At 42.9% G+C, this 12,783-nt stretch overlaps 1 protein-coding gene across 1 annotated transcript; it reads left to right on the forward strand.

Annotated features, from left to right (window-relative positions):
- The first annotated feature begins 10,570 nt into the window (after positions 1–10,570).
- On the forward strand, positions 10,571–12,526 carry LOC120846300 (neprilysin-like). The gene has a single exon (XM_040218021.1). The coding sequence runs from the start codon at positions 10,571–10,573 to the stop codon at positions 12,524–12,526; it is 1,956 nt and encodes a 651-aa protein (XP_040073955.1).
- The last annotated feature ends 257 nt before the right edge of the window (positions 12,527–12,783 follow it).

Genomic DNA, 12,783 nt, shown 5'->3' on the forward strand with positions numbered 1-12,783 from the left:
GGCGTTTTTGACATTTTTACAGAAAAAAAGCAAAACGCCTAAAATTATTTCATGGTATTGGAGCCTTTTAAATGTGCCCACAGAGTGCTTTAAAAAATATAATATAATGTGGACTAAAAATCCATGGCGGGAGATCAAGCGAAACATCCGACCCACGGCGAGTGTGAAAAACACTGCTTTTCGCCGCGGCCTCTTTAAAAATTCATAAGTCGAGAACAAAAAATCCGACAAACTTGCGGTTTGTGGTGACTGCGGTTTTAGAAACGGCGCCATAACATATATTTTTTTCATCGAAATTAAAAATTCGACCCTCTTTGCCTGCACGTTTTGAGATGAAACCACCCATATATATATATATATATATATATATAGGGTGTTTTACTAAAGGTGGACAAATTATATACTGCGAAAACTACGCGTCGCAACAAAAAAAGGCTTGTGTCGTTTTAAGGTGTAATCAACAAATTCCAGAACGATAGAAGTCACGGGCAGAATATTACGGCTTTCTGAAAAACCGCACAAATTCGGCGCGTTTTTAAGTTTCCGTTTCTATCGGAGCGCATCTTGGCCCCGACCAACGTTACTTTCGCCCCGACCGAGGAGGTTATATTTAGGACTTCTGGAGTGGCGGTGGCGCTACGGAGCTGCTTCCAAAAACGGCGACAGCCGCCATCTCACTAAAGGTAGAAAGAGGATCGGCTTTCTACCTTTTGAGCTGCTTTTGAGCCCTCTAAAACAAATTAAAAAAAGTCAGTTTTGTTTTTATTTCAATATGCATCTCCAAAAGCAACGGCGCACTGCTACTGCCGCTTCGAGCGCCGTTTCGTTTCACCTTTAGTAAGATGGCCGCCGACCGGGAAAACTCGCTTCCCACGGTCGCATGGGAGAGTGCGGGAGACCGCCACTCGGGTAGCTAAACTCGTGGAGCGCAACTTTGTGCCCGAAGTTTGCGGAACGCGCTAATTGGACTCTCGCGACGCTGACGTCACGCCGAGCGAGGTGTCAATCATTCGAAGGCTCATTTCTTTGAGAGAGGCAGAATGTTGCAAAGTTCATCGAGGCGCGCGTGCAGCGCGTGAGGGGAGCGAGGAGCCCGCTGATTGAACGGCCTCGCCGATGACGTAGCGACCATTTGTTCCTACATCCCTACGCCAAGCTAAAATTAATGCTTTCCAGATTGTCCCTAGGCGACCGGCTGACGCTCCAAATCCCTCCAAAGTTTCTGTTAAAAAGAAACCTCGTTTGTCGAAGTTGTCACTGACGTCAAAGTGACGTTTCCAAACTTTGCGAGAGCCGCGGTTTGAGCTCGAGATGTTCGCTTCGGATCGAGGCGAAGTTAAACTTTGTCAGCATGGCAGTGCCGTACGCTGCGGCCGAGCTTATCTTCCGCCACCGTCGGCGTCGCTACCGAGACCACCGGGGACGCCTTTCAACTCCCCAACGACGACTTTCGACGACAGTACCTGCTATCGAAAGCCGTTGTGCGTTGACTCTGCGACGAGCTTCGTTCGGCGCCCGAACTTTGAGGCGGCGGACAATCGTGTCTATGATGGCCGTGGAACAACAAGTTCTCTGCGCGCTCCGGTTCTTCGCAACCGGTAGTTTTCAAGGCATGGTGGTGACTGACGAGCACCTGTCAGTCTCCTACATGACTGTAAGCCGGGCTGTCAGAGTTTTTGCGGCTGCCATCGTTTTTTTGTTTGTTTGTTTGTTTTTCTGTAATATCCGAAGAGGTACTAATAAGCTGGTATACAATTCAGAATGTTGGGAAACAAACAAGAACCGGGGTGATTCTTGGGTATACGGTCAAGTCTCCCGGCATCCGGCAGAATTCTTTCCCCGAAATTCTACTGGCCGTCGTCACTCATTGGCGGTCAAATCGGTTCATCGAACGACGTGTCATCTACAGATCGTTTCATGGGCACGCGATGTAATCACATGAAAGAGATTTTCTTCCGTTAGAGGTATATACACGTTAAACATTTTCACACCTTTATACATGTAAGTAAGGTGTCCCATAACTAATACCCTAATAAGTGTAGCGATGGACCTTATGAAAGAAACGTAAACCTCACACCTTTAAAAATGTGTGATTTTGTAAACACGTTTCTTAAAACGTGTGATAATGCACTACACCTTTTTATAAAGATATAAAACTACAATACCCCTTCTCGCCAGGCTATACATTTAAGTGGGGTGTCCAATAACTAACACCCTAATAAGTGTAGCAATAGACCTTATAAAAAATGTAAACCTCACACCTTTAAAAATTTGTGATTTTTTAAACACGTTTTTTAAAACGTGATAATGCACTACACATTTTTATAAATATTGCCGCGGGCTGTGCCGGGAAATCAACGCTCGGTCACGGAGTTCTAGAACGTTCTCGTTTATTCTTGTTCCGGGCGAAACTTCCATCCTTTATTCCTGCTTTCTTGTTCTAGAAAGTGTGTTCATTCTCGCCCCGAGCGCGCTACACTCGAACCTTCTCCGCCGAATCTTCGAGATAGTGACTCACTCTTGATAAGAGGCCGCCCGCGACCTTGCCGAATCAGTTTTCGCCCTGCGTTCGACTCTGTTGACACGCCGACTTCGACGCCCGCGACGCTCTGCTTTCTTCTGCTTTCTTCTGTTTCCTTCTTTATTTTTGGCACAAGTTCGCCACATTAAACGTTTATTTATTTCTGTTTATTTCTTGTTTATTAGTCACCACCCGTGACAATATGTAAAACTACAATACCCCTTCTCGTCAGGCACGTGGCCAGGGGGGGGGGGGGGGGGGGGGCATAAGGCCCGTTCCCTTCCCCCCGAAATCTTCCATTTTGCTTGGGCCTCATCTCGCCCCCCCCCCCCCCCCCCCCCCTTTTTAAACAAAATTCTGGCTACGTGCCTGCTTCTAGACAAGGCGTAATTACCACAGTACATTTCTTTTTTGGGGTGTACACAGTGGCCCGGGACCCAATACAGTCAAACCCATTTATAGCGAAGGAAACGCTACGATCAGTTCGATATAGCAAGTAGTTCCGATATAACAAAAACATTCACAACGAACTTCCACGATGAGTTCTTTGTAAGGCGAAAGCTTCTCTTTCTCTCTCATCTCCTCACTCCCGCCTTAGAACGCGCTATATATATAGTTTTTTTTTTTTTTTTTGCATGCGTGCAGAGTTTTTTTTTTTTAATTTATCTGCCTTTTTGAATCACTTCTCTTCGTGGGCAAACGCTTTGGGATGAAATTGTTTTTTCTGCGCGTGCGTGCGGAGTGTTTTTTTTTTCTAACTTTCTTCCTTTCTGAATTGTTTCTCTTCGCCCAATTTCGTTCGCAACTTGCGCTTTCATGATATTTTTTCTTTCCTACTTCTTTTTTGGGGGAAGGGACACGCTAGAAGACGATTTTTTGCGCGTTTTTGGAAGCCTTCCCAGGGGGAAAAAGTTCGATATAGCCGATGTGTTGGTCGATATGGAACATACTTCTTACATGCATTTTTATTTAAATTTTTCGTTAGTTCGATATCGACAATAAATCGCTGTACATGGGTTCGTTCTAAACGGGTTTCACTGTAATATGACTGAACAAATAAATTACACAAACGAGTCTCCGAAACAGCACGTTGCTTCTTGGCGAGTGCCGAGGCAATTTCGGCCGAAAACCAGCTTCAATATAGGCCGGATGTACGATTTTCCGCCTCGTCCCGACCTCTGGCAGGTATGGGTGCACCGATGCAAATAAACGATTTATGTCTAATAGTACTGGCACCACTGATTTCTTAGGAGGCTAGATCGCGGATAGAGGCCTGTATTGCAGGGGTCGAGCGGCACCACCGGCAGTCGTCGCTTGACACGATCTTATGCAGGCTATAAGAGAAACGGGAAAACTCAATTTTATTTGGTTGTTCTCTACTATGAAACTTCTATCAGTGTTTCCGCAAATAACAGTTAATATAATCGGCAAGAATATTAAACGCGTTACAATACCAATCTTGTTTAACTAAATGTTGTGTGGTTGAAAGTCGAGAGCGACTTTCTGGGGCGTTAACTGTGATGTGTTTAATTAGACAAGGGCTACCGAGGGTTATTGAGGAGTCATACGTGATTTTGGAGTCATCAAAGCTCAGCAAACGATAAGTTAGAAGGCCTTTACTGTGGACATTCGCATCGTTCTAACCGCTTGGACATAGTGCTTCATGGTGACAGCTTTTTCTTTGAACTGCTGAGAGGGCTTCCGTGTGACAAACTGAAACTCGGAGCGTGCCGTTCAGTCGCTGAACGTGCCATTTATTTAGCAACCGAAGCAAGCGACGTCGGAAAAGTCAATGGTGCTCCGGCCGATTTTCGTTTTAATCGATGTTCAAACGCTTGACGAATGTCGATTTGATCTCCAAACACCCGATATAATCATCGCAGCACGTCATAAAATGCTCGCCCTCGAGCACCGCGTACAAGCTTCCAATTTTTGCGAGTTTCTCCCTTAAGGTCCGTTCACACTCTTGCGACTTCTTAAACCTGGGTTCCTTAAAACTTCTTAAACCAGAGAACACACTGGCGCCATCTATTGGGATGCAGTGTAAACTCGGCGTTTCGGCATATTTTTTTTTTTATTTCTCGCGCATTATCCTTTCTTTCTTGGCTCGAAAAACTTTTGTCAATGTTATAAACGAGCCTTTCTATGGGTATTACGCACATTTGACCTCGGAAATCCCGCAAAACCTTCGCTCTTGTGAAATGCAGTTCCAGGGTCACCGCATAGATGTCGCCACAATGCCAGTGTGTTCCCTCATTCTAAAAAAATTTAAGAAGTTTTAAGAGATCTCGTCTCTCTCAGTCGTACTCGGTCGCAAGAGTGTGAACGGGCCTTTAGACATGCGTGTATTGATTGCCTCATGGTGTAATAGGCCAATACATCACGGACGAAAACGAAGGGAAAACTAGACAGGACGCGGCGTATTGCCTGTCGTCAAGCAATGGCCGCCGGTGAGGCCAGTGACGGGCTACCGATTAGCGATCCAGAATTGCACTCTGAGAGTTCTAATGCATTAAAACCGCGAAGTGCTGCACGGAGAACAGGCCCCGAACGAACTTGCCGAATGCACCGAGTGCAGACTGATGCTGTCGCCATAGATGTTGTAGAAAAGTACCGACCTCAAACCAAAACTAGCGCCTTTTTGTTCGACGTGATGGGTGGGAATGCGAGAGTGCAGTCGCTGCCATCGTTTATCTATAAACGTTGGTTGCCTGCAACGTGGAACTTACATTTGCGATGACTTCCAATTAAGCAACTTGGCTGTCAGAGATATCTACAGACGGCGTAAGTTTCCGAAACCAGCGGAATGCAAAACAGCATACACTTGAGAAAACTGATGGCACTGTACGCGCAAGAGCTTGCTTCGTTTTAAGCATAGTATTATTGGTGAACCACTGAAAGGATACGGCTTAAATCTAGTTCTTTGAAACATCTAGCCATACGTTTTGTAAGACTTTTTATTTCCCTGGTGAGGGCATTGAGAACCGAGATCTTTCTCAAAACAAAATATGGCGGGGCAAGATAGCTGCCGTTCAAAAATGACTTCGCTTGAGTCTAGGGCAACGTCTCCATGTTTAGCCTTCCCGGACGCTGAGTGAATGCGTCACAGGTTTCTACTGTGGGAGTTTGTCGAAAAATGTTCCACTTTTCACCCATACACAAATGATGCTAGATCTCGCGGCCTCTGTGGTTGTCCTGGGCCTTTCATTACACACTGGTAGGTTTCAGCGTCTGTACGGCTACAGAAGACTCAAATTTTGCAAATAAAACACGGGCCGTCGATTCTTCCCTTTGTGAAATATCAGACGCTAACAATTCAAGCTCGTGTTTGAGTTTGTGGCCCGCGGAACGCGATTTCAAGCAGAAAACCAACATTTTTTTTTTTTTTTTTCAGTTCCGCTCTGCGAATGCCGCATCGCAGCAGACGAACTCTCGTCGTCTGCTCTCGCTCCTCGCCTGGGCGAGGCATGACGGGATTGTCGGCGCTAGAGAGCTCAAAGACAACGTACTGCGAGCGGCGTGAACGCTCGCCTCTCCGCGCTGTCTCGTGCTCTCGTGCACCGCCTAGGGATCGCGGGGGATTTTTCGTCAAAAGTTGCGAAGTTGAGCGCGCGCAGGGAGGAGGAAACTTTGCGGCGTTCTTTTGGTCACTCCCCCCGCTACGTCAAAAAGCGAAGAATGTTTTGCTCCACGAGTTTAGCTACCCAGAAGTCTTAATATAACCTCCTTGGCCCCGACGGTACCGCGCCCCGTCGGGAAATAATACAACCAACCTCTGCTGCGCTCTCCTCGCGCAACGCATCAGAGGTTGGTGGCACTATTTCCCCGCGGGGCGCGGTACCGTCGGGCCAAGACGAGCTCCGCTTGAAAAGCGAAACTTAAAAACCCGTCTAAGTTGTGCGGTTTTTCAGAAAGCCGTAAAATACAGCGCGTGCCTGCTATCGTTCTGCAATTTGTTGATGTAGTGTTTTTCGATGATGCTGAGCAATTTTCTAATTAAAATCGGGCCCTTAAAGACAATATTAAAAAGCTAATTACCCAAAATCACACGCACGCACACACAGACACACATACACACACACACACACACACACACACACACACATACACACACACGCATATATATATATATATATATATATATGGGTGATTTCATCTCACTGGGGAAATTCCTATAACAAAAGAAGAAGAAAACGGCAAATTCGTAGAATATTTTGCGCTCAAGTTATAGACCGGTGAAGCGGCCAAGGTGGAGACTGACGTTTTTCCAGCTTATCGGGGGTGCCATCTTCCACACCACCCCTTTCCCCCACTTTTTATGCTACATCAATACAACGTTTTGGGAACACTGTCGAGACATGCTTTTTAATGCTACTTAAGCGTCTAGTTCATAAGACACTTTATTTTTTATTTTTTTTAATTGTCAAACCGCCTCTCTGAAAACATATTTGGCGAAGTTCAGCGCGCTGTGCTGTGTGACCTAATCAACATATTTTATGATATTTACATCACCGTAAAGCTCCAATTAAGCTACTTCGTTTGAGTATAATTTGAATATTTTGCTCTGAATATATAATGCGTGACATGTGCCTGAAAAACGAATATTTCGAAAAATAAGCAAGTTTGAATTAAATTTTCTAGAAAACCCCACCTTTTAATTTTTTTTATTTTTTTATTCACAGTTCGTTAATATAGCAGTCCATCAAAAACTACGAACAGAAATTGTAATATATTGTTTGCATGGCGGCAATTAAGAGTCGAATCTCGTGCTATGTGCGTTTTGAACGGGACTTCGCACAGGCGCTCTGCTGAGCAGAATTTTCGCCTAGGTAAGGTTTTCTGTTTATCGTTAGCAGTTACCTCAATACCCAACCATAAATATTAATAATAATTGTAGTAGTGTACTTATAAAAAGTTACTTAGAAGTCCGTATCCACAAGTGCGGGCACAGCACTTACTTGCTCCCAATACGGGTGAATTGAGATCGTTAGAGAATTCCCCTGGGGCCTTTTGCTTTCCGCTTTGAGTTTGAAATACCGAACTTGATATGTAATTGTCATATTTTTTTATGTCAAACAGAAATGCAGTCACATACTTATGTAGGATTTAGTATCTGACGCTTAGGAAGTACGGTTTATTTTATACACATACGGACTCTTTCGTAAAATAACGAGAATTTCGTAGCGTGTAAGGCTTCAAATTTGTTAGTCATAAGTTTACATTTCATTTCATTTTTCAGTGATTCATGCCGAGTTACTTAGACTTTTTCCTCTTTAATTAAGTTTTCCGAGAGTTTAGATGTTACGTATCTTCTTCGTCAATATATAGGGCGAAGCTCACACAACTTGCAAATCACGCCAGTGCCAAGTAAATAAATATTGTAAGGATAAATATTGTTGCTTCACTGGCTCTTAAGCTCAGATAGTGAGGTAAGTACTAACATTAAATAGAAAATCTTACATAGGTCGAAATTCTGCTCAGTTGAGCGTCTATGCGAAGTCCCGCTCAAACCTCTCAGAGTACGAAATTTGAGTCGTAATAGCGTCCATACAAACAATATATTAAAATTTCTGTTGGTAGTTCCTGACAGACAAATATATTACCTAACAGTATATAAAAAAATAAAAGAAATGAAAGTTGGGTTTATATAAAGAATCGACTTCAAACTTGCAAGTCTTTCTAAATTTTGGTTTTTGAGCCAAATGTTTCCCGTTATATGTTTAGCCCGAAAAATTGCAATTCTTTCAAGAAAACAAGAAAAGGAGCTTAATTGGGGCTTTACGGTGATGTAAAGTTCATAAAAAATATATTGATTAGGTCACACAGCACAGCTTGCTGAACTTCGCCAAATATTGCTGCAGAAGGGCGGTTTTACAAGTAAAATAAAAACATTAAACATATTATGACCTAGTCACTTTATTACCATAACTCGCGCCGTTTGCTTCTTCTTTTATTAGAGAAATTTACAGGTAGTTACAAAAACTTTCACAGGCGTTAATTATAAGTTAGTGTATCTTTCTGAGTCACATGTATAGGCGACAAGTGAACAAAAACCAAAATGTTAGCTTCTATAGCCGCCATACAAACGAATTATTACATTTTTTGTTTATTATACTTTATGAATCACTGCAACAGGTAGCTACAGAAAAACAATTAGATAAAAGAAAAGGTAGGCTTCTTTTTGCAAATCGCCCTCGAATTCGCGAAATGTTTGAACTAGTCCTTGCTTCACGAAAGATACTGTCCTTTCTCTTTGGCACACAACATCGAATCTGTTATCACTAGAAGGAGTATACTCTAATCTTTTTAAAAATACGAAATAGGTTAGGACACCTCATATAGGTCACAAGGAAGAGCTGTTAAACTTTCACAAATATTGACCTAAAATGTCATATTGACAAATTTTCTAAAATAAATTTCCTATAGATAATCGCGTTACAATTATTTATCAGAGGATAAGTGTGTTACAGGTTTCTATTAAAAAAATAATAGGCGCAAGTTTTTAATTGGTGTATTTTAGCGAGTAAATTGATGTATTGACAAAACAGTCAAACAAAATCAAAATTCAAGATGTTATAGCTGGGATACAAACGAAATATTATATTTTATATTTATATTACATTATAAAGCACTGAAATAGCTAGCCAGAGGAAAAAAAACAGCCAAATAAAAGGTAGTTTTTATTTTAGAAAATCGACCTCCAGTTTGCCAATATTTTGAAATGGTCTTGTTTACGAGAATACACTGCGTTTTTTTTTTCTTTTATACACAACGCTAAATTTGTTATCAACATATACTCTTAGGTTTTTGAAAATACAAAATATGTTGTGATATCTCAAATAGGTCACACGGAAGAATCGATTAAACTTTGACAAATATTGTCACAAAGACAGACTGACAATATTCAAAACAAAAGTTAAGATAAATAATCAGAATAAAATGATTGACCATAAATAATCCCTATTCTGAGAGTGGCCCTAAAAAGTTAGAATGCAATTCCAGAAAAGTGGAAAGTAGAAGGAGTGAAGCATAACAGCTCCGATAGGCGAGGGAAAGGTGAGTTTGCACCTCGGCTCCTTAAAATGTCCATAAATTAGAGAAAAAAAAAATCGTCCGAACTTGCAGCCTGCACTCCCTGTAACAGAAGGGTTTTTCCCAAAACATGTATTTTATTAATCAAAATTAAAATTTCGACCCTAAATCCGTGCCTCAGTTGAGATGAAACCACCCTTGTATAGTTCTCTCTCATATTCTCTACCAGACTGTATCACAAAATCAACGTAGCTCGTAACGCGCCGTAACGTGTCATACTAGGACGTCTATAAGGCCAGGCACGAAGGTGCACATTTCTTTGAAGGGGACCCCGCGATAGCAACCATCGATTTGCAAAACAGAGGGTACACAATCTCGTAACGACTGCTCTTTTGTCTCTTCAAATAGTCACTACATCTCGTTGTTTTGCTGCAGTCCGGTGGTTCAAATTTCACTTTTGACGTACTTTGCCTGTATTTAACAAATACAAATATAAATGTAAAATGTAAAATACAAACGTATTTTGCTTACACAGGCATATATATATAAGCAGAAACTAATGCTAAAAGCTGTATACCGTGCCACTTTTTGCACTTCTGTATGCTGAAAGGGGTAGGGACCTAGTCAGGCAGAAATGCCTTTTGCCATTACCCCCCTACCAAGTCATTTGATGCGATAAGATATTATAATATTATTAATACGTTTATTCAAAAAAAGTTTTAGACGGCAGATTTTAGCTATTATGCTACTCACAATCTTTACCCGTCCTTAGTTGCAATCTTAATTTGGGCCGTAAACCCGAAGGAATACGGCTACAAAATAATTTCTTAATTAATCACGAAGTTGTACACAGTAATGAGGTGTGCCAGCTAACTCAGTAATGTTTTTCTTCTCGTTTCAATTTCAAAGGTGGACTCCCCGCCGGCGGCAAGATCACCGAATGAACTGTCATGGCACGAAATGCTAATTACTAGAGTTATGTTTTTCTTAACTCTGCTTGCCTTAACTTTAATCATCATGGTACTTATCTTCAGACTCCATCAATCACGCTCAGTCTCGCACTCTGATGCATGTGACACCGAAGACTGCCTCGATTATGCCTACAGAATCAACCAGATGCTAAATCGCAACTTGAATCCTTGCAAGAACTTCAGCGCTTTTGTCTGTTCGTCCTGGACAGAAAATAATCAGAACATCGCCGCAGGAAGCGTAACAGATGGCGTCATCCGAAAATGGTTGAAAGAAATCATCAGCGCACTGCAAAGCGATAACTTCAACGCATCAGTCATGGAGGCCGGCAAGAAGGCAAAAGCGGAATTCGTATCGTGCATGAATAGGACACACGAGGACCAAAGGGAGGTGCTGTCATCTTTGCGGAACTTTATGACTCAGAGAGGGCTGTCCTGGCCCGACAAATCACCGGCGAACATCAGCGCTCTTCACGTGCTTATCGACCTCGATGTCAACTGGCTCGTTCCCTTTTGGTTCAGGGTTCATATCTTGCCGACATATGATTCCCGTCCCAGGGCTATACAAATCAGTCCGTCGGCGCTTACGCACATTTGGCACCTGCAACATCGAAGTGTGGCCGATTACAGCGTGACAGCCTACACCATCTACTGGACCTTCGTGTTCAGCCTGCTTGCGCCAGAAAAGGATGCCTCACTTTACGCATTTCAAGCCAAGCACGATTTCCAACTGCAGGAGCAGGTTGTGAGCGAGCTCCAAAGAGAACCGATAACATGGGAGCCTTACGTGACGTCCATTAAAGCTTTGCCGAGATATCAAGACTGGCTGACAGGATTAAGAAAGGTGTTTGAAACCGCTGTTCCACTGCAGGCGGACGTAACGGTCTACATCACCGATAAAAGATACTTTGACAGAATGAGCGGAATTTTGGAACGCTTCAGTAACGATCAGTTAATAGCCCACATAAGCTGGTGGTTCGCTCAGTTCGGTGGCATCATTGCAATATCGGAAGCGCTGGTGGGCTTCTATGGGAGCCGAGCCGAGGCGGCCCAGAAGAGAGTTGACTTGTGCGCGAGAGGTGTGGAGTCTGTGTACTACCCCCTTTTAACGAGCACCTTCGCCAGGAAGTATATTGGAGGAGAAACGACGAGAAGCGTGAACAATCTGCTCGGAAAAATAGAGGAAGCATCCATTGCCAGGGTTTCGTCTTCGAAGTGGATAGAGGAGAACGTGCGAAAAAAGATCATATTAAAAATAAAAAATGTGGTTACAGAAGTGTGGCTCGAAAAAGGTTTAAGTTCGGAGAGCGTCACGGAAATGTACAAGGAATTTCCGAACAAGGCAAATTCATTTCTCGATTTTTGGATCAAAACCCGTATCGCAATGCGACGTTACCTTTCAAGAACAAGGTATCGGCTATCTTCTTTCTCAAAACTGGACAGTCACCGCTTATTTGAGTATAATTATTACCTGAACTCCATCTTGATGCATTCGACAATCTTAACACCGGCAATGTACTACTTGAAAGGCACAAAATCAATGTTATACGGAGGGCTTGGATTTTGGTACTCGGACTTGCTCGTCCGTTCTTTTGACCCGCACGGTGTTTGCATCGACGTACACAATATGTTCGCCAACGCGTCGAAGTCGTCCCACACGGAACGGACCTACGTTGAAAAGGCGTTCTGCGGGTCTTTAAGAAAAAGCAAGGCCTGTCCTCCTCCTGATATCAAGAACAGCGTCTTTCCACACTTACCTGCTCTGGATATTACATATGCGGCTTATGAGAAAGCCGTCGCAGTGCAGAAAGACTTTCGTCTGAAACTTCTGGAGCAGTACAGCCCGGAACAGGTTTTTTTTATTACTGTCTGCCACAACACATGCCAAACCGATATTCAGGAACGCTGTAATCAATTTATGAAAAACTTTCAGCCGTTCGCGGACGCCTTCAACTGTCCTTTAGGGTCTGAGATGAACCCAGCAAAGAAATGTGATTTTTTCTGAAGCCCAAGCGACACCTATGGATGTTAGGACGAACTTGTTTTTACCCTACGGTGAATCCACGACACAACGAGGAGATTTCAGAAATTTGGAAGCAGTATAGACGCTTTCTATGCTCCATTTTTCTAAAATGTTCGCACTATATTGTTTTGTCACATTTTATAAAATAAACACGAAATATACTAGATGTTTAAATATTTATTAAGGAGAAAAGAAAAAAAAAGCGAATACCTCCAGGTGACATTTACTGCGCTGACATT

This window comes from Ixodes scapularis, unplaced genomic scaffold (assembly GCF_016920785.2).
Source record: "Ixodes scapularis isolate PalLabHiFi unplaced genomic scaffold, ASM1692078v2 ptg000191l_1___fragment_2___debris__unscaffolded, whole genome shotgun sequence".
In the NCBI taxonomy this organism is placed as follows: Eukaryota; Metazoa; Arthropoda; class Arachnida; order Ixodida; family Ixodidae; genus Ixodes; species Ixodes scapularis.

What these genes read in the sequence shown, in the direction of transcription:
- LOC120846300 (XM_040218021.1), top strand. Translation starts at nt 10,571, where the DNA reads ATGGTACTTATCTTCAGACTCCATCAATCACGCTCAGTCTCGCACTCT.